The sequence below is a fragment of the Pelmatolapia mariae genome, linkage group LG3_W (genome assembly GCF_036321145.2).
Source record: "Pelmatolapia mariae isolate MD_Pm_ZW linkage group LG3_W, Pm_UMD_F_2, whole genome shotgun sequence".
NCBI lineage: Eukaryota > Metazoa > Chordata > Actinopteri > Cichliformes > Cichlidae > Pelmatolapia > Pelmatolapia mariae.
The window spans coordinates 51,816,919-51,839,339 of NC_086229.1; the positions used below are offsets into that span (position 1 = coordinate 51,816,919).

Sequence of the window (22,421 nt, forward strand, 5' to 3'; positions counted from 1 at the left end):
CACACCAAAATGTGTAGTAAGTTCAGAGTGCCCAGCCTTCCTGGAATCACTCGGTGGGATGATTTTTTCCATTGTCCTTTGTGCCTGATTATCATTGGTCTTCTGTCAGTGATCACTTGAATCTTTCCGGTCGATAACAGCTGGTATAGTGGCTTGGCAGTGCGTGAGAAGTTTGGAATGTAGGGGCGGGAGTATGACAGGAAACCTAGCATTTTTCCTTAGGTCTCCCACAGTCTCGGGTTTGCGTTTTTTTAGTCCTTGCACTGGTGCCAATTCAGCAGGGTCCATGCAGTAGCCATCTTTGGATACAATCTTTCCCAGGAATTTTACCTTGTCCTTGAACACTTCACAATTTTTTGGGGTCAGCTTCACCCCGTGCGCTTGATAACGGCGCAGGACCTCCCTCAGATCACGCAGGTGGTCCTCAAATGAACTGCTGTGGACCAAATTGTCATCCAGATATGGCTGAGATATTTCATCCCTCAAGCCTGCAAGGCACTCTTCCATAACTGCGCTGGAACTCCCAGTAATCAATGCAGAGACGCAAACTTCCATCCTTCTTGCGCACGCAGACGATGGGTGATGAGTAGGGGGATCGGGATTTCTGAATCCATCCTCTGTTCGACAGGTCCTCCAAATACTCCTTCACCTCCTTGTGGAGTGGCTTGGGGACTGAGATGTATGTGCGGCTTACTGGGGTTGTGTCATTCAATCTGATCTTTAACTTCCGGGAGGGGATGCATCCCACATCGCTCTCATCTTTTGAAAATGCAGCACACTCTTCACGTAGGACCTTTCTCACCTGCTCCTGCTGATCTGGGGTCAGGTGATTAACTGACACGGGTGGGTCCCATAAATCTTGGCTGCAACTGCCCACCTCCTTATACTCCCCTTTGTGCTGTTCTGGAGGCGTCAACTTGCCCATGTTTTCAGCACTTACTGGTCTTACGTCTACTGGGTAAATAGCCTTCACTTGCTGTAGTTGTCCCAACACTACAAGAGGGAGGAGGGGGATGTCATGGCTGCTGCCATTCGTGACCAGAATAACCACCCTGGACAGGGTTCCCCTCTGCAGGCCAATGACAGTTTCATTCAGGTTAACCCCCTCTGGTAGTTTTGAAATGTCCTCTGGTTCAAAAAGAACCTCCTGTTTCAGGGGGAGGGGACCTGTCCTCACACTGCACTTAACCTCCCTGCTTTGTCCAGCTGGAATCACTATCTTTTGTCTCCCAACTTTCACCACTCCCTCCTCATCATTTTTGTGGCAGCACTGCATGATGTTGATTAGCACTTCTGCTTTCTTACAATCAATCGAGAAGGCTTCCTTTACCACAGCAGGTGTAACGTCTGGATGCTGCTCCATTCCATCCTGTACAAAATGCTCAATCACATTATAGCCAATGATAGGTGGCTCTGCTACTCCTGGCTTTTTTGAGTCAAGCACGGGGATAACTAACTCTGGCTGTGGATCTCTAGTTGACCCCAGTCTAAATTTTAGCTCAACCCAACCTGCAAAGGGTATGGGTGTTTGGTTCCATCCATTAAATGCAGGAGCCTCATCCTCAAATGGGAGTTCACTTGTGCTTCTCAGTTGGATATGTGGGAAGCAGGAATTCCTCCAGTTCTCATTAATGATAGTCACCTGTGACCCTGTATCCCACAATGCTTGTGTTTCTACCCCTTCAAAGAAACAATCCACCATACACTTCTTCCTGACCAGGGCTCTCAGCTTAGCCTGACAGCATAGTGAGAGATGACTGGCATACGTGGCACCCACAGTTTCTTTAGCCTTGCCACTCTGCTCTAATTCTGCCTCCAGCTGTCTTATTTGATTCCAAAGCAGTTCATGCAACTTGTCATCTGCTTCTGTGTGGATGGGAATTAATGATTTGGGAGGGGCAATGGTCTAGATTGCCGCTTGAGTGCCCTCCGATCTTTCTGCTGCCCCCCTTCGTCCTCTACAGCCCCTGGAGAGGTGTCCTGGCTGGCCACACTTGAAGCAGTGTTCACACCGATCATCTGTTCACTGCTCCTGGCATGCCTTACATCCCCTCCTCCCTTGAGGGGTGGTAATGCTCCTCCTTAATTCAGCCATCTCCTCTCTCAGCAGCCTGACTGTTTCATGCAGCTCTGACTCTCGGGAAGCAGCTACAACAGGTGTTCTGCGGCTCTTGGGTTTCGCCACTTCAGCTCTTGAGTCCCCAACCTAGTTTCGGCTACACCCTGACCCAATTGACTGGCTTGCCTTTCCGTCTGGAGTTCATTTACTTTTACAGATTTGCTGCCTGTAGTTTTCTTTTGCTTCAGTTGCCTTTCTGATTCAACATTAGCTGCTTCATTCATCTTATCAATGAGGGTTTCATCTGTCACCTGAGGGTCATCAAGTTAGGGCTTAAGCTGAAACTTGATAAGGTCACTCAGTAGCCCAGTACTAACTGACCTCAAGAATTTCTTCTGGATGAGCCCAGGGCTGTATTGTTCATCGGACCCTGAGTCTTCCGATGCGAGCAGCAGCCTCTCTTTTAACTCAATTGCTCTGAAGAGGAAGTTTTGGGGAGACTCACGGCTGTCTTGTGTGACGTTCACTAGTCTGTGATACAAATCTGTGTTGCTGTCTTCTTTAAAATGCCCCTCTAATATGGCCTTCAATTGGGGGAGGGTGAGATCACGTTTTATCTCAAGCATGGCTCTAAGACTCAAACCCGGGCTGACAGACTTAACCACAGCCACTATAACCTCCGCTTCACTGTTTCCGTTGTTCAGACCTTGATCAATCTGATGCATCAAGTTGATGTATGAGAGTCTGTCCTTTTGGCCCTTCTCCCCAGTTTGACAACAGATCTTGAATTCCCTCCTTATCGTCACTTCTGAAAGGCGGTTGGCTGCGACAAGCAACACATTTTGTGAGGTGGTTGGCTGACTTGGTGGTGTCCTCTCCACCCTTTCACTCAGCCTCCTAATTTCTTCCTGCAGCGCTTCGCTGTTTCTCTGGAGCTGTGCGTATCTCTCTGCTAAATCAACTTCTTCCCTTGTTTCCTGAGCTCCCTGTGGCGAGCCTGTTGTATGTCCTCCACTTTCTGTGTTTCTGGTGCTCCCTGTCGCTGGGTTGACACTTTCTAACAATTTCTTTAGATAGTAGAGTGCAACATCCTGTTCTTCATCATTAATAGCCTTGTCCATAGATTCTGTAATTAATTTTATTAAAGCTCGTCTTGTTGTGACATTTCCATTAGGGATTTTAGCTTCAGCACACACCCCTTTGAGTTGATCGAGTTGTAGGTTCCAGAGTGTTTGGGACACAGTCTCTGTCAGCTCCACTAGGTCCATCGTGGTTGCTTTAGCCACGCCCCTGCCTTATTTTCATCACGCTGGACACGACGTTAATAATCCCAGAGGTGCCTCCAATATTTGTTGCACACAGTTAGCATATAGTTAGAGATGGATCAGGTGACCCTAAATCATACCTTAGTTAGACTGGGGTGTCTGGTGCATTGTTACGAGCCATTCAGCTCTTGTACAACATTTCCCAATGAGAGTTAGATTCAGTCAGTGCTGCGATTTGTTACCAATTCTGTTCATTGTTTTTATAGACACAATATCTAGTTGTAGTTGTCTAGTCTCAACTCTGTTTTTTACAGATGACATGGTTCCGTCAGCTTCATCATGCGGTGGCTTCCAGCTTTCACTGAAGCAGTTTGTAGCCAAATATGAATTAGTGAGAATGAGAATTGGCACCTCCAAGTCTGAGTCCATGGTCCTCAGCCAAGGTGGCAGGGGAATAATATGAGGACAGCCATACCAACATTGCAGATGGACCAATACCGGTAGAGCCGCAGGATTCAACCCATAACGACAATGTTTAGTTGCTAGTGGAGTATGACCTTTGTGCCAAGTATGACCTCTAAGCCCCAAAGTCAAAGTGGGATTTGCTCCCAAGGGGGGTGCTGTCTGTATCTAGAGAGATACAGGCAGATAAACTAATGATGGCTAACTGTCACGGGGACTCGGGGTCCGTGAGCAGTGGGGACTATGATCGTTATTATTATTATTATTATTATTATTGTTGTTGTTGTTGTTGTTGTTGTTATTATTATTATTATCATTATCATTTGGTGTGTTGTCTGCACTGCCTCTGTTCGCATCTGTATGTAGGCAGGTATGTGTGTGTGTTGGCTTTTTTCTGTGGCCAAGTTACAGGCACTTTCAGTCCTGGGGGCGTGGCCTGGCCTGAGGACTGGCCACACCCAAAGTCCTTGCCACACACCTGCTCCTCATCTGGGCTCGTCAGGGGAGCTATTTAGAAGAGCGATGGAGCATCCACCGATGCTGGATTATTGCGTTTGACTTCACGTCAGTCTTCTAGCATAGTCGGAAAGTCTGTGAGTGTATGCCTACTGGGATAAGGTGTGTTAACGGCTGCCTCTATTGTTTTCCCTCAGAAGGAATGTGGGACGAGACAGAGCAGTGAGCACGGGGAGTGCAGAGTCACTGGAGCAGAGAGCACTACACTGGGACTTTTGGGAAGAAGACACGACACGGGTGTCTGGGACACTAGATTTATTGTTGCTTGCTTCACCACCCTTGTAAATAAACACTACGTGCACTGAAGAGTCCGGCGTTTGGGTCCTATTTCCCCAACTCCCCACGGTCTGCCGACACAGACCGTGACACTAACAAATGGGACAAATAAGTGGTCGACTAGCAGAGGAAGAAAGCGATAGTGATAGATAGAGAAAAAGATATATATATATATATATATATATATAGAGAGAGAGTGAGAGAGAGAGAGATGGAGCTGCAAAACATTTATGATTAATGCTGATTTAATGACCAAATGCAATGACAAAGCTTGGGAATATATTAATAGTTATTTACTATTTCATTTTCATGCAGTCTGTGAACATGCAGTTGGACTGTATGAACATGTGTCTCAGTAACTAAAGCCCTGCAGCGAGGAAGGGTCCACAGAAAGAACAATACAGACTGAGGCAGTCTCTGTGGTCCTCATACCTTTTTGATCCATATCTCTCAATAATCTGTTTTTATTGAACAAATGACTGATCACAATTTTTCAAGAACTCTGCAGCAAGATTCCTCGCTTGCACCAAGTCTGCTCACGATATTAAACTTTTTCTTATCCAGCTTCATTGGCTCTTCATTTCCCAACATATCCAATATAAGATTCTGCTCTTCTTTGTGAAAGCACTCAATGACTTGGCACCCCCATATCTTTCAGTCCTTCTTCATACTTACAGTCCTTTCTGTGCTCAACTGCTTCAACAGCTCAGCTGCTTCAATTACTCTGCTTCCTTGAATTTAAAAACTCTATAATTATTTTTGTAGTTGTTAATTTTGGTGTGAAACGTAACCCTGACCCTTTCCTAATATGCTTTTGGGTTGCATTTTCCTGCAACGCCTTTATCACTTTCAGTCATCAGGAATTAATAGACATCGGCCTCAGCCTGAACCCGGACTTCATGTCAGATTGGACTGACAGCATCCCACCTGAGATTGTAAGGGTGTGGGTTATTGTTGGTAACAGCAAGCAACACAGGCTGCTCAGGCAGAGGAAACAAAAGCGGGGCTGCAGAGCTTGCTATCGCGTTGAGCTGCAAAAACAACAACACAAACCTCTGTTTCCATCCATCTTTTTTCACAAATGGCAAATCCCTCGCAAACAAAATAGAGGAGCTACAATCAGAGATTTAATTCAACCACTTTGTCGGGGAGTTTTATCTACTGATTGTAACTGAATCCTGGCTTTAAGGGATTATTAAAATATTCTGATTCTGATATCCCCGATGGCACTAAGGCAAACCGTAACAAAACCCTAACAAAGACTCTGGTAAGGAAAGGGGTTGTGAGCTCTGTCCCTATGTACTTCAGGACTGGTGCTGTAACATTAGAACTATAGACAGTCACTGATCACCAGACTTAGAGGCCATGTCCATTCAGTGCAGGCATTACTATCTACCTTGCAATTTACCATTGTTTACATGCCATCCCAGATGCTAACGCTAGCTCAGCACTCAATCACCTCCAACCAGCAAACAGCAAAGAGAGCGCCCAGAGGGGATCCATATTGTTCCGGGTTTGCTATCGTGCCATCACGTGATGCAAAAACATCTGGAGATTTTGTGAATGGTATCTTTATCTCCAGTGGATCATAAATGTAGTTCATGGCGAGACCGTTAAGGCTGGTAGGCCTCCTGTTCTACCTGATGCCAAGCGCCCCCTCATGGCGGTGGGATGTTAAAAATAAACTTTTTAAAGTACAGTTAAGCCCAGAATTATTCATAACCCTGACAAATTTTCACTTAAAGTTACTTTTGTTCAACCAGCAAGTTCTTTTTTGACCAGAAATGACACAGGTGTCTCCCAAAAGATAATAAGACGATGTACAAGAGGCATCATTGTGGAAAAAAATATTTCTCAGGTTTTATTTATATTTTAGCAAAAAGTATCATGTCCAGAATTATTCATACCCTTCTCAATAATCAATAGAAAAGCCTTTATTGGCTATTACAGCAATCAAACCCTTCCTATAATTGCAGACCAGCTTTTTGCATGTCTCCACAGGCATTTTTGCCCATTCATCTTTAGCAATGAGCTCCAAATCTTTCAGGTTGGAGGGTCTTCTTGCCATCACCCTGATCTTTAGCTCCCTCCACAGATTCTCAATTGGATTCAAGTCAGGACTCTGGCTAGGCCACAGCAAAACGTTAATGTTGTTGTCTGCTAACCATTTCTTCACCACGTTTGCTGTATGTTTTGGGTCATTGTCATGCTGAAATGTCCACTGGTTCCCAAGGCCAAGTTTTTCTGCAGACTGCCTGATGTTGTTGTTGAGAATCTTCATGTATTGCTCTTTTTTCATGGTGCTGTTTACTGTGATTAGGTTCCCTGGTCCATTGGCTGAAAAACACCCCCAAAGCATTAGGTTCCCACCACCATGTTTGACAGTGGGGATGGTGTTCTGTGGGTTGAAGGCTTCTCCATTTTTATGCCAAATGAAGGCAACATCATTGTGACCAAATAATTCAATTTTTGTTTCATCTGACCATAACACTGGAGACCAGAAATCTTCTTCTTTGTCCAGATGAGCATTTGCAAAGGCCAAACGAGCTTTTGCGTGCCTTATCTGGAGAAGTGGTGTTTTCCTTGGTCTGCATCCGTGGAACCCAGCAGTGTGCAGTGTCCGTTGGACTGTCTGCCTTGAGACATTGCCACCAGCAGAGCCCAGATTCACCAGAATGGCCTTGGTGGTGATCCTTGGATTCTTTTTCACCTCTCTCACTATCCTCCTGGCCAGCACAGGTGTCACTTTTGGCTTCCGACAATGTCAAGATTTTCCACAGTGCGGAACATCTTGTATTTTTTAATAATACTTTGCACTGTAGCCACTGGAACTTGAAAACATTTGGATATGGCCTTGTAGCCCTTTCCTCACTTGTGAGCAGCCACAATGCACAGCCGCAGGTCCTCACTGAGTTCCTTTGTCTTAGCCATGACTGTCCACAAACCACCTGCAGAGAGCTGCTGTTTTTCACCTGTTGAGTTGATTAAAACAGCTATTCCCAATTAATCAGGGTAATTAGGATGCTTTAGAACAGCTTTGACTATTTGGAATGGTATGGAACTTTGGATTTTCCCAGAGACTGTGACAGTTTGTGAAGCGTATGAATAATTCTGGACATGATACTTTTTGCTAAAATATAAATAAAACCTGAGAAATATTTTTTTCCACAATGATGCGTCTTGTACATCATCATATTATCTTTTGGGAGACACCTGTGTCATTTCTGGTCAAAAAATAACTTGCTAGTTGAATAAAAGTAACTTTAAGTCAAAATTTGGCAGGGGTATGAATAATTCTGGGCTTAACTGTATGTGTTTCGTTGCATTCGCTTATCTAACATTCCCTCAGGTCCCTCTTTCTTTCAAAGCCTTTGACGGTTCAAAGGCTAAGAATATTACAGAGACTGTGGGGATTTTATAGACAGTAATACAATGAATAAAAACGATGCTTCGTTTAATCCGCGGCTCTGTTGTATTGCAACATTTGGCTCAAGCAGCCCCAGATTTCCAACAACACAACAACAGCAGTGAATATGATGCTGTCATAGTTCAGCGTGGAGCTAGAGTCTGTCCACAAACACAGAGAAACGCAAAAAGGTGCTGTTACAGTGACTGCGACCTCAGATGGAAGGAAAACTTTTTTTGTTGTTGTGTCCAAAAGCCGCCCTATATGACAGCAATATCCATTTAAATGAATTATTAACAGGTTCACCATCATAACTCTTTTTGCCCCTCCTACTAATGTAACAAAAGCTTCCAAAAAGATAGAGTGAAGGCTATTTTATTTTATGCCTTAGTTTAGGTTCTCTGTATACCGTCTTTTATTTGACATTACTGGTAATTATTATTTCTTTTTCAAAAATGTTTTCTTTAAAACATATAATTTTATTATGGCACAGAAAGTCAAACCATCTCATTAAACTATTAAACACTGCAATTTTTGACAATTAATCCAATGAGCAGTGCATATTAAGAGACTGATTTTCTTTTTTAAATATTTATTATTGCTCATACACAATGCACAAGTATTTCTTTTCAAATGAATCAGCTCGATTACTAAAATGATTGATAGCTGCTGTCTCTGTTTGGACTCTGTCGACTTGTTTCTCTCTGATGTTTTACGGAGAAACAAGCAGACAGTTCACTTGTTGCGCTCAAAGAAAGGAGGTTTATTCACAAGAGTCAAACATTTGACCAGAGCATTCTGATAAAGAAACAACAGTTAGTTTGGAATATCCCAGTTTAATCACGTTATGCTGAAGTCTACAGTTATTTAGCTGCCATCCTAAACACAGCCCCGAATAGGAAGACAGGAGGTAAATATGAAACCTCTTATTCTCTTTCTGTGCTGTTTATGTAGTGCTGCTATAACACTGGAGTCTGTCGCTGTTGTTTTAAATAGTTTCTGCAGGATTTTGTCTCTGTCCTGTTTCCCTTTAGTTGTTTTTCTCTTTGAATAAAAAGTACAAAGTTTGCACTGTGATTATAAGTTAAAATTAGGTTTGATTCCGGCAACTTACGAGTTGCTACTACTACTACTACTCACTACTAAGAGTAACTAAAGCTTTCAGACAAATATAGTGCTGCTATATATTAAAAGAAGTCTATGTGTCTCCTTCTTATACAAAGTATTCATATATTCACTTTAAAAGAAAAATATTTTTCTGAGATGAAGTTGAGTTAAGAAGAAGGCATGATGTGATATGAAATGGCAATAAATGTATGTTATATTTTCACTGAAGCTTACCATTTGAGTCGAGTTAAATTTCACCACTGATTACTTTAAGTAGAATATTTTTTAATATATTAATAACATTTTAAGGTCCACTTATATTGTCAAAGTGAAATGAGACTAGTGTCACTGACTGCATTAGCTAAATTTATGCAAAATCTCAGAAGAAAGAGAAACATGAGAAAAAAAGGCAGAACACTGTTATGCTACTTTCATATACTGTATTTGAATGAAACCTTTAAGAATACACAATCAACATTAATAAACAGCAGAACTAATCAAAGAACCAATAAAACAAAAGCATGCTGAACTTTAACCTTCCAGATAATCAGCATGAAAGTCTTTATATAGACATTTCTTTTTTTTCTTTTTCTTTTTTCTTTTTAATGTATACAACATCCCAAGTTTTATTCTTGAGGAGGAAAAATCCATAACCTTGAAAAGTTTTAATTATAACATGGAAAATAAGTCAAAGAAAGTTTTATGAAAAAATGTGTTTTGTGAAAGTAGTTAAGGATCTCCATCTAAACAGGCTTTTATGTGTAAACTCTACAGTACAAAACAATGATAAAACAATTAATTCTCTAATCATTGACTAACTGATGAATCACTGCAGCTCCAATATATTGTTGCATTTGACAACCCACTACAGCAACTACAGAATAAAACCACTAACCAGACTGATGACAGATTTCAAACATGCTGAATATGAAGAGTAGTATAATTTAAACTCTCATGATTATCAGCCATAAGAACAGATTCAGATTTATATTGATGTAAGGTATATAAATGTAAGTACAGTTTGAATCAGTGCAATATTATTTTCACACATCAATGGACCACTGAACTTCTCAGCTTCTAAAATGTAAAGCCTCATTTAGAAACTACACAAGTACATATAATGGTCAGGGATCAACATGAACCTGTCTTCTCTGTCTGACGTTAATGAACTCTGCAGTGGCTCCAGCTGAAAAATAAAGCCAAAGTCCAGCATAGAGCGGCTGAGTGAATGTGGTCTGGACTCTGTGGAGGAGAGTCATGGTTTCAGAGATGCTGTAGAAAGACAGAATACCTGCTCTGTGATCCAGGTACACTCCTACTCTGGAGGACCGAGGACCTGAGAGGACAGTTCTTACTTTCTTGTGAAAAAATGAATAACTGTTGTTTTCACAAAGTAATGCCCAAGATTTGTTATTGTATCCAAATATACACTCAGATGACTTTCCTACTCTTCTGATATTCTTGTATGAGACTGCTACTTCTATTCCTCTACCTCTCCACTCCACCTCCCAGTAACAACGTCCAGTCAGACTCTCTCTACTCAGGACTTGATCATAAAAGGTGAATCTGTCTGGATGATCAGAATAAGACTGTTGTTGGAACATAAATGTTGCTTTTCTGTTCCCCTCAGATAATAACAGATATTTGTGTGCTGTGTTTGGATCCAGTGTGATTTCATGTGTATATTTTAAGAATCCAGCTCTGGTCTTTGGCTCTGGTGGTGACAGTAAAACATCCACTTCAGTGACTGTCAGTGAGATGTTTGTCCATTCCTCTCTCAGAATGTCCTGTAGTTTATCTCTGGTCTCTGACACAGCTGCTGTCACATCCTCAAAGTAGCTCAGAGGACGAATATTGATGCTGGATGAGTGTGTAGACTCACTGAGTGCTGACAGTGAGGGGTAGTTGTGTAGAAACTGGTTGTGATCCTCTGTGTGTGAGAGCTGCTCCAGCTCGCCGTCTTTCCTCTTCAGCTCAGCGATCTCCTGCTCCAGCTTCTCCTGAAGCTCTTTGACTCGACTCACTTCAGTTTCCTGCTGGGATCTGACCTGCTGCTTCACATCAGAGCTTCTTTTCTGGATGAGACGGATCAGCTCAGTGAACATCTTCTCACTGTCCTCCACTGCTTTATCAGCAGAGCCATTGATGGCCTCCACCTCCTGTTGAAGCAGCTTCACATCTTACTCTCGCTCCTGGATTCTCTGCTGGATGTTTAGTCGTCTCACCTCGAGCTCCTTCTGCTTCTCAGTCCTTTCTGCTGCAGCTGGGACTGTTTCATGGCCTTTATGATGAGAGCAGATGTTCTCCTGGAGCTTCTTGGAGGGGGCCACCAGCTTGTGTTTCTTTAATGGAGCTGCATCATAGTGAGGTTGGAGGTGTTTCTCACAGTAAGAGGCCAGACAGACTAAACAGGACTTGATGGCTTTCAGCTTCCTCCCAGTGCAGACATCACAGGCCACATCTTTAGGTCCAGCATAGCAGTGATCAGCTGGAGCAGCTTGGAGTCCAGTCTTCTTCAGCTGCATGATGTTTTTCACCAGGACAGGCCTCGGTGTGAAAGTCTTCCTCGTTTCTCCATCCAGCTGAACTCCTTTCTGTGCCATTTCTCCTCTCAGTGTCAGTGACTGTGTGAGTTTCTCTTCCTTATAACTGAAATTAGTCTGAGCTCTGACCTCAACAACATGTGTTTATTTTTTTTTGCAGTGAATAGAGCCTGTCAGCTCTGACACGTCACCACATGTTGGTTACACAAATGTTCAAAGTTCAGAACAGAAGTGAAGGGAATGAGGAAAAATCTGAACAAAGGGGACTTCCCTTGTTTAAGAACAAGAAGATGAAGAACAGGGAGGGTTGTATTTCACTCGAGGAAGTTGTTTGTAAGTGTTATTGTGTGTTTAACCACTGGTTATTTACTGCTCTCCTCAACTTGTAAGCCTTAAATAATTAATTACTTAATTAAGTAATTAAGTAATTTTAGGGTAAAATCTTGAATATAGAATGTAATTTAGTCTAAAAGGCATATTTTAATGTTATATTATTTGAAATTATGTGTTGCAATTCTGAAATCCCACAGGACATTAATGCACCAGATGATTTGGCTGATTTAACAAATTTAGAAACTTGAGTTGAACCAAAGTTATTTTGAGGGAAACATTAATATTTGACATTTAAAATATGAAAATAACATAATTTTCATGGTTCCTGAGACCTCTCAGGCTGGCCTGCCTTTTCTCTCCCTCTCTCCATTGCTTTTCTGTCTTTCTTGTTTTTCTGTCAGTATTTGTATGTGTGTGTTTGGGGGTATTTTGTTTAATTTCCTTCAGAGATGGTTCCTCCTGCTTTCTCCGCCTTCCTCCAGGTTCCTCACCCATTAGAGATCAGCTGATCACAGTTACCTATGGCTCATTGGCTAATCAGGCTGGATACGTAAGACGGGACTAGATGCGTTAGTGAGTACCCTGAAGGCAACAACACCAAAGAAAGTCTACTCACTTTTTGTTTCCAGGTAAAGGTCTGAGAGAAGTTGTTGGGGGATGACCTCAGAGACAGAAATATTGAGTTAATACAACTGTGAAGCTGATCCATGCAGGGCTTTAATAAATATAAAAAAAATCCTGTGTTTTACAGGAGGCCGGGGCGCCATTCCAAACAACAGGTTTAGTGAAAACTCGTAGTAATTAACGTTGAGATGATGAAAACAGTTTTCTGTTTCAGAAAGTGTCAGTTACCATGGTAACAGACTCTGTGAAGTCAAACTGTTCACCTGTTTTCTTCAACAAGCACCTTGAGGTGACTGTGGTTGTGATTTGACACTATACAAATAAATTTGAACTGAACAACCACGAGGTCATGTTCTAATAGTTAGTTTTGTGTTTTGCTGATGAAGAGGTGACCCTGAGGCATCCACACAGCAGCCATAATAAGAGCTTGAGTTTGAATTCTCTAAACACTGAGGAAAGGAGCTTCAATGCTTCAACAACCTGCAAAGATGAGATTGTGGAGATAATTTTTCACCTCACTCATAATACAAACATTATTGTAATATAACTACACTTATGTGTGGTGACACATGATAAAAAATAAATAATTTCTGCATTAGTATTATTGCACAATTGTAAATGTATTTTGTGTGTACCTGTACATTTTCAGCAGGTTAATAAATAGAGAGTCAAGTCTTTCTACTAGAAGATCATATTCTGGTCAATGAATCACAGAATCGTGTTACACGAGGCAATTTTTTTTTTATTTCCATACAAAAAAAGAATAAGAGGAAAATAAAAGGGAACCATAATATAGACTAGGGTACAAAGTCAAAACACGTTTCTAGATTTATACAAAACAACATTAAAGAAACAAAGAAAAACATGTGAATTAAGACAGAAAATGAACTTCAACCATCATGAAATGTAAGATCAGGGTTTCTCTGATACAGTTGTAAGAATTAATTCTGAGAGTTCTTCCCTGGTCAATGCCCTGTTCCAGGAAGCATGTCCAATAAACTCTGAGTTTAAAAAATAAACTCTGAGATGATTAACTCTGAGATCTGTAAGCCTGAGTTTCCTGTTCCAGAACAGTTGATCAAAGTTCAATCAACTCTGAGTAAAGAGTGTGTGTGAGTAGAGAAAGAAAGGTATGGAACTCAGATACCATAAATCACCATGAGTAAATTACGAGCTGAAACTCCATTTTAATGGAGTAGTTCGAAAAATGCCAACACGTGTCAGTGTTGACCATGATAGTTATTTTAAAATAACAGGAGGGGAGAAAATCCTTTTCTTGGTCTATTCTGTCATCATCATCAGATATTATAAAACTTCATGTAATGTATAGCTATAACTTTTTGTACTTTCCATGGTCATCATTTACCCATGAATTAACATGCATTACATTAAAATGATCTAAATTTGATTTTGAAATCTATTTATTCAGGTTTAACCCGATAGCAGCAAAATGACAGAAACTGAAGATAAAAATCGAGATAAACAGATCAGACACAGTTTACTGATGGACGTACCCAGATAGCAGCACGCAGAGTCAAGTCATTTTATTAAATTAGAAAAAATGTTTTTGCAACAGTTTGACAATTTCATTTTTTAATGAAATCAAACATTTCAAGCCAGTATTTAACACACTGATGGGCTGTAGCAACCTCTTTTTTTCTATTGAGATTTCCATAAAAGAAAACAGTAGAGGCAAACATTATACGCTCGTTTTTAGTGTAATTTTTGTGGTGACCAGGTAGCAGGTATACCATCATCTTAAACTCCTCCTTTTGTTGTGCCATTTAACAAACGCCGTCACGGGAATTTAGGCAACATTGCTATAACGAACCCCCTATTACTCCAGTGTAATGGAAAAAACACTGAAACCAAGTTGAGTCGAGTAGAGTGGGTACTAGTGAAAAAGGGGCTATATGAGCCCCTTGAGATGGATTTGGGTTAGTTTCAATGAAAAATGTGTTTCATTTAAAGTCACAGATTACCTTTCAAAACATTGTTTGACATTATTATTTGACTGAGTCTTGTGAGTCTGTGAAATTTCAGAATGAAATTTTCAAAACACAGTCTATTGTGTGCATTTCAAACCTGACTTTAAAGTATAGCTAATCCTGTGCTCTATGGGTCTAAAGCTTTAAAGAGGACAATGATGTACTACAAAAATACAATAATGTACTCAAAGTTGGCTCTGCTAAGTCAGAGTTGGAAATATGGAAACTAAATTAGTATATGCTACTATATGCTCTTATTCTGAGCTCATCTGCAATAATCACTGTCCCAATCATGACATTTTTCACTGACCGATTATAAAATCAATCACAAAAAAAAAAAAAACAAAGTTACAAAGCAACATCTAACTGAGAATTTGTAAAAACAAACTTCCAGTAGATTAATGTGCTTTGTTAACAACATAATGAAAGAGGAAATGAATTGGAGTGTCAGTTGGCTGGTTCAGGTGCAGCAAATGGGACGAGTGACTATGAATTTCTTACACAAATTCATAGTTTGTTTAAGAAAATCTGCTGAAATCTGTTAGGTTCAAAGAGTTTCTTAACCTGGTGAGTGACACAGAGTTAAAGTTAACTCTCTTTCTCTCCCCCATGTCAGGATTAGCAAACTTGCAGTTGTTAGTTAAACCTGCTTCCTGGAATAGAACCCACATAATACTGACCTGAATATGATTCATCTTTTCACTCAGGTGTTGCAGTGGTTTGACTTCTGCTCAGTGTGAGCTCTACAACCAACACTCTATTATGACTAACAGCTGTCCCACATGTTCTCAGCTTTAAACTTTTAATCAGTATGAATTCTCATGTGCTTCTTTAAGTGTGTCCTCTGGCTAAAGGTCTTCCCACACCTGCTACAGCAATGTGGTTTCTCACCTGTGTGAATTCTTGCATGAGACTTCATTCCTGATTTCTGATTAAATTTTTTCCCACAAGTGCTACAAGAATACGGCTTCTCGCCTGTGTGAGTTCTTACATGAGTTTCCAATGCTGATTTCTGACTGAAACTTTTCCCACAGATCCCACAAGAAAATGGTTTCTCGCCTGTGTGAAATCTCATGTGTTTTATGAGTCCTGATGAGTCAGCAAATCTTTTCCCACAAGTTTTACAAAAATATGGCTTCTCACCTGTGTGAATTCTTACATGACGTTGCAGCTCTGAATTCTGATTAAATCTTTTCCCACAGGTGATACAAGGATATGGCTTTTCACCTGTATGAATTCTCACATGACGCTCCAAATGAGACTTCTGAACAAATCTTTTCCCGCAAGTGATACAAAGATATGGCTTCTCGCCTGTGTAACTTCTTAAATGATTATCCAATGCTGATTTGTGGCTGAAACTTTTCCCACAGGTGCTACAAGAATATGGTTTCTCACCTGTGTGAACTCTAAGATGTGCACTCAGGTGGGACTGGAAGTGAAAAGCTTTTCCGCATGTGTCACATTTTAGAGACTTTTCCCTTGTGTCAGCAAGTCTGAGACGTCTCCTCCTCTTTAGCGCTAAATTTCTAGCTGATCCTGAGACCACATGCTGGCTTTCTACTTCAGGAGAGCTGTGAGAAAGGAGCTGCTCACTGTTTGATTCCAGTTCACTGTGGTAATTTTCCTGATAAACAAGGGTGTCCATGAAGGCATCAGCCTCCTGCTTCAGTCCAAGCTGCTCTCCCTCCTGACTGCTGCAGAGTTCCTCCTGTTCATCTTTAATCTGTGGAGGCTCTGGGTCCTCTTGGTCCAGACTAGAGTTCCTCTCCTGGTTACAGACCTGCTGACCTCTGACAACCTTCTCCTCGTCACAGACATGTTGCTGTTGGAGGTCTAAATCGACAAATGGAGAAAAGAAAAGTTTTGAGAAGATATATTCTAAGCTGAAATATAAGGAGAACTCTACATACTGAGCATGTGGCTAATATACAGAGCAGTGAAACTTAAAGTGAATGCACTGATTCAAATTATTTTTTAGTTTTACAATCTTCAAAGTTCAGCTTCATATGTGGATGTCTGTGACGCTGTATATGAAATATAAAGATGTTGGTGTGTTTTCTGTTAAATGAACGCGGATGTGTGGGTACAATTGTATCCTGCTAAGTAGAGGTGAGAATCACCACAGGCCTCACAATGCTATTTTTATTTACATTTTTCAATTGAATACTGGATATTGCAATAACATATATTGCAATTTAACACATTTTTTCAACTGCGATTTATGTTCTCAAACTTTTTCAATCCGTTTTATTCCAAATAAACTCCTCTCACTACAGCTATTATTGTTTTCTTTCTTGTTTTCTGTTATTATTTTCTTTCAGCAAAATGAGATTGCCAACATTACCAATACTGTTACTAAAAGCTGTTATAAATGCTGCCAGACAGAGTCTGTCTGCTATCTGTCTGTGATTGAATGGCGTCAAGCTGACAATTAACTGTGATATGTCATTGAAAATCACATGCCTAATCACTGTATATGCAGACAGCAATTCTTCTTATCCAGGGGAACACTGAGGCATTCTCAGGCGAGCGGTGAGATGTCATCTCTCCAGTGTGTCCTGGTTCTGCCCCAGGACCTCATTCTGGTGGGTCATGCCCACCTCCTTTTGATGTGGAGGAGTAGCGACTCTATACTAAGCCCCTCCCAGATGGCAAAACTCCTCACCCTATCTCTAGGAGAGAGGCCAGTCACCCTTTGGAGAAAACTCATTTCTGCTTGCTTGTATTTGCAATCTCATCCTTTTTGTCAGTACCCAGAGCTCGTGACCATAGGTGAGGGGAGGGACATAGAACGACTGCTTTGCTGTTGGTTCTGCGTTTCTTTAGTCTCCCAATCTCTCGCTTCCCTCTTCCCTCATGAACAAGACCATGATATATATATGAACTCTTCCACTTGGGGCAATAACTTGTGCTCACTCAGGCTGAGGACCATGGCCTCAGATTTGGAGGTACTAATTTTCATTCTCACAATTTCATAATCGGTTGCGACTCACTCCAGTGATAGCTGGAGGCCACCACCTGATGAAGTCATCAGAACCCCATTATCTGCAAAAAGTGAGATTCTGAGGCGACCAAAGTGGAGGCCTTAAGCCAGCTGGCTATGCTTTTAAATTCTATCCATAATAATTCTGAACAGACTCGGTGACAAAGGGCAGCCCTGGTTAAGTCCAACATCTACCAGAAACGAGTCTGACTCATTACCAGGGGTGCAGACAACTGGTACGCATGTGTGACAAAAATTAACAAAGCGTAGTGACACTTGTGTTACCAAGTGCCTTTGGCGTATTTGACCATGTCATTTAACCTTACACGTTTTGCTTGTCACCACTTAAATGTCCAAAAAACAACAGACAATAAGTAGCTTGTTTGGTGTTTCGCCACCAGCTACGAAATGCTAACCAGAGCCAGTGCTGGAGAAAATTTTTTTTTTTTAGAAAACTGGCTCCAAGATGTTAGCCACTGTGCACTGAAATGTGGTGAAAGATTTGCCTCTCTCATCTACATCTAAGAGACAAATCAAGTACATTTTTAAAGGCCCAAAGAATTGTAACCATCCTTTATATTTGACAAACGTGAAAAGGGCAAGGAGCACATGAATGTGGTGCGACTCATTGCTAATAAACAAGCTATCCGAGAAGATATGTGCAGTTGCCCCCTTAACAAGACAAGCGGCAAGACAAGCGAAATGACGAACAGCGGCAAGCCCTGTTTAATATTTTTCTCCTCGCTTCCACACAGTTTAACACACACATCCCATGTCTTCATATCCTGAGGATATTTCTTTATTGAAGCGGCTAGGTGTAAACTTCGGATGTGCATGTCATTCACGTGAAGGGGGCACACAGATCGTGCACAGCATCACTCACACCATCAGCGGGGAGTTATGAGCCAAATTGGAGTCTGCCAAATTTGGATCTGAGGACATCACAAAAACTGAGAAGGAAATTGTTTACATTGTGTCCGTGTCCAACAACGGAGACTTTCTTGGACTGACTGCACTGGGTGCTGACCGAAACACACAGGCCATGACAGACGACTTGTGAGACTTTTCCAGGACACAGGCTTGGATGACTGGACAACAAAGTTGGCCGTTTTGTGCACAGACGGGGCTGCTGTCAACATGGGTATGTACAATAGCATTGTGCCAAAACTCTGGCAACTTGCTGCAGTTGGAGATTCCCGTGCGCACCTTCTGTGCTCAGCACACACACTGGAAAATTGCTTAAAATCAGCTGATCACAACGTTCCTTACTGAGAGACATTTAATCGCTCTGTGGTCAAGCTGCTGCAGTTTTATTAGCAAAAAGGTGGAGCAAAAAACAAAACAAAAAATGCTGCACTGAAGAAGCTGTGTGACAAAAATGGGATCCCCTTTGTGAAACTGGGCGAGTTTCATAATATCAGGTGGCCTGCATGGAGGCATGAAACTGTTAAAAATATTGTCTATTGACAATTGTAAACCATTAAAATGCAACTGGCTACGAGTGACAACAGTGATTTGTAGCATATCTGCACAGAGTGTTTTCAATGCTTTCTGTCAAACATGCTTAACATTGGCAGCATTTTAAAGACCACAACCATTAGGTTTCAGAGGGAAAAGCGGATCATTGGAGAATGTAAGGATGAACTCATGGTGGCCATTGGACAGTTTATCCTTCTGCTTGATAGTAATAGGCCACTATAGGGCACACACTGTTTCTAATGCTGATGCTGACAGACACAAGCAAAGTTACCCGGGGGTTAATTGAAGAGTTTAAAATCAGATATGACTTCCTCAAGTCATGCAATCATTTCTTAGTATTTGATCCTTCAACATGGCCTCAAGAAAGCAAGTCCTCCACAGTTTCGGAAACACAACAGTTTGCAGGATTCTCAAGAAACACGAGGTCACCTTGCAGCTTGACAAAGACACTACTGTAACAGAATGGATGTGATTAAGGCAGGCAGGAAAACGCATGGGAGCCTCTTCAGTGTATGACTTGTTCCATCTCTTGGTCCTCACCTGAGTAGCTCACTTGAAGTTATCTGCACCCCTGTTTATTACCAGCTAACAGTTGTGGAGGTCCCGTACAGCTCCTAACAATGGTTCATTCATCCCACATTCCTGAAGCATCCCCCTCAGGACTTTGAGCCGAGTCTCCTCAAGTATTGACGACGACTCATTCAGACTGACTGCAACATGTTGGCAATCTGTCTGGAGAGTGTCTCTTAGCAATAATACAGCTTTTACTTGTAAGGGTCCTACAACCTCTCTGAGAGTGACTGCAGTTAGCTCATGTTCAAACTTTTCTGCATGTTCCAAAAAACATCACATCTCTTTGTTTTTTCATTGATTTTTAGGAACACTGTACATCTCAACTTTGTTTCTGAAGATGCCTGAAAACAAGACGTAAAGGCAACATTACCCCAGTTGGAGCAGGGATAGCTACTCAGCTACCCCTGGGTATGGCTAGGTACCGTCTCTACCAATCCTTGATTAGCTGAGTGAACAGGTTAAATGCAGAAGACTAAGCGATTTCCTACAGGATTAATAAAGTATACATGGAGTTAGAAAAGAAGTGACAACCCTCACTGACATCTACACTGGATGGACAGGAAGCATTCACGATGTCTTCTCCGGCGCTGATAATTGGCGTCTGTCTTGTGTCAGTGACGTAAAAGATGGATTTAATGCGACATGACCATTCAAACAGCAGTCGCTGTCTAAAACATCAGATATTTATCGGATTCAGTACCACATACGAAAGTGACCCAGGTCGGATTTGAAAATATCAGATTTGTGCTGTTCACACTGTCATACCGTGATCGGATATGGGTCGCATAGGGTCAAAAAACTCAGATTTGATGTGCTTTTGCCTGCAGTGTGAACATAGCCATAGAGTTCACAGTTGATAATTCCAGCAGAGACACCAGGGGAATCGACCACTGCCCAAACTGTTTAAAAGGTGCTAAACAAATAAATTTCCCTTAACAGAAAGATGCATTCTTGCTGCTTATTACAGTTGGACCTTCAATTCTTCCTGTGCCTCTAAAAATAAATGTAATTTTAAACTCCAATTAGGATCCTACAAGACTCGTATTCATTTTTATTAAGACCATCAGTTTTACATACCTATTCTGTGTAACTTTATCTCAGGTTTGCAGATGGTCCCCAGCAGTCTAATCTGCTCTTCCCTGGTCCAGACGATAATGCCTTCAGCTTGCTTCAGTTCAAGCTGCTCTCCCTCCTGACTGCTGCAGAGTTCCTCCTGTTCCTCTTTAATCTGTGGAGGCTCTGGGTCCTCCTGATCCAGACTGGAGTTCCTCTCCTCCTTTTCGTTGCAGTCACGTTGTCGTGGGAAGTCTTAGGCAAAAAAAAAGCACAGAGTCAAGGTCACAAGTGTGATGATTATTTCACAAATATTTTACAAATGTGTGTCAAAGCCTGAATAAATAGTGATAATTTAAACACACATTTTTACAGAGACAGTGAGCTCAGATCACAGCATCACGGGTGTCACAGGTATGTGTCGATCAGATTAAATAAAATGTGTAAATATTGAAACAATATATAGTCATGTGGTTTCTAGACAATATGATATCAAGCTTGACTCAACAAGAAGAGGTTTTATTTCACAACGATGACCATGAACCTGCAACAGTCCAACATAGTCCATCACTGGACACTGAACCACAGCACGGTTAAATACCCAGTTTAACATCTTCTAGTAAAGCTACTGTTTCTTCAATCGGACCCTGAGCACTTTGTTTTCACTTAGGTGACACATTTAGACATTATACTTTGCTTCAGTGAACAGAAGCTTAATATCCACTGACAGTTTTCTTGCTTTTCTGCAGATGTAAGGACATTACTTATAGAAGTATTTGAAACATGGACAGATTTTGTTCTGATACTTTGGAGAGTCTGTCACGCTCATCTTCATCAATGTTAGTCAGCAGACAGTTTTCACACTGTCTCATTAAGAGTGTGTGTGCTCTTCCTGAACTATCACCGTTTGCTCCTCTGAATTCATCACCAAAGTAACAGCTTCCTGCTCTCAGCTAACATCAGCTTAGAGAAATCCTGGAGAAGCTGATAAACTTTCAGATTTATCACCAACCAACCAAACACTGAAGAATCTGAGCTTGAACAGCACAGAGTTAAAAACATGTCCATACCTATGATGTGTGAGTTTCTGTCGGGTTTCCGGCTGATATCCAGCAGTCTGTGCTGACGGTTGATCTCCTCCTCATACTGGACGATGGTTTTTTGAACCTCTGAGAAGATTTCTTCACAAACAGCAGTTAGTCTCTCCTTGATGAACTCTCTCAGAAACTGAACTGAACTCATTGCTGCTTCAACTCAGGCTGGACGGATCGATACAAGCATCGACACCGCCGCTGGTATTGGTATCAGATGGATATTAACGTCATAAGATCAATTCCTCTAAGTTCAATCAGCTTTATCAAACAGCGGCCATGTTGCGGACGTACTTCTCGCTCCACCCCGGTCCGCCGTGAGTTTGCACTCGTGCGGTCACGTGACTCAGGGAGCCATGCCGATTTGTTGAATAGTAATGTCGTGTTCCAGACACCTCGGATCCCGGGAGTTACGTCACTCCTGAGTGAGAGCATTAAGATAAAACAGAATCTGTTTAGCAAGGTAGAGCCATTCCAGTGTCGATAGCAGTAAAACCTGATACTTATTTGTTATGCTTAAAAACACATTCAGTGATAGAGCCTGATCACTTCTCTGCGTATGACTAATTGAACGAGTTACAGTGCAGATTAAAAGTTTACACTTCTACTTTTGTTTACATTCAGTCCCGCCTTCTTGGATTGTTAAATCGTTTATGTTGGTCT

At 41.5% G+C, this 22,421-nt stretch overlaps 2 protein-coding genes across 2 annotated transcripts; both read right to left on the reverse strand.

Annotated features, from left to right (window-relative positions):
- Nucleotides 1-10,215: 10,215 nt before the first annotated feature.
- Nucleotides 10,216-11,267, reverse strand: LOC134623579 (tripartite motif-containing protein 16-like protein). Its single transcript, XM_065470185.1, has one exon. It carries the CDS (start codon nt 11,194-11,196, stop codon nt 10,216-10,218), a length of 981 nt encoding a protein of 326 aa, XP_065326257.1. The 5' UTR covers nt 11,197-11,267.
- Nucleotides 11,268-13,377: 2,110 nt separating this feature from the next.
- On the reverse strand, nt 13,378-22,052 carry LOC134624611 (zinc finger and SCAN domain-containing protein 2-like). The gene is made up of 3 exons (XM_063469619.1): nt 21,738-22,052; nt 20,692-20,922; nt 13,378-16,412 (listed from the first exon to the last, which is right to left on the reverse strand). Exons 1-3 carry the CDS (start codon nt 21,907-21,909, stop codon nt 15,382-15,384), a joined length of 1,434 nt encoding a protein of 477 aa, XP_063325689.1. The 5' UTR covers nt 21,910-22,052; the 3' UTR covers nt 13,378-15,381.
- Between the last annotated feature and the right edge of the window lie 369 nt (nt 22,053-22,421).

What these genes read in the sequence shown, in the direction of transcription:
- LOC134623579 (XM_065470185.1), bottom strand. Translation starts at nt 11,196, where the DNA reads ATGTTCACTGAGCTGATCCGTCTCATCCAGAAAAGAAGCTCTGATGTG.
- LOC134624611 (XM_063469619.1), bottom strand. Translation starts at nt 21,909, where the DNA reads ATGAGTTCAGTTCAGTTTCTGAGAGAGTTCATCAAGGAGAGACTAACT. An exon ending in CAGAAACTCACACATCATAG is followed by an intron (nt 20,923 to 21,737) that starts GTATGGACATGT and finishes TTTTTGCCTAAG; the next exon opens with ACTTCCCACGACAACGTGAC. An exon ending in GATAAAGTTACACAGAATAG is followed by an intron (nt 16,413 to 20,691) that starts GTATGTAAAACT and finishes TTGTCGATTTAG; the next exon opens with ACCTCCAACAGCAACATGTC.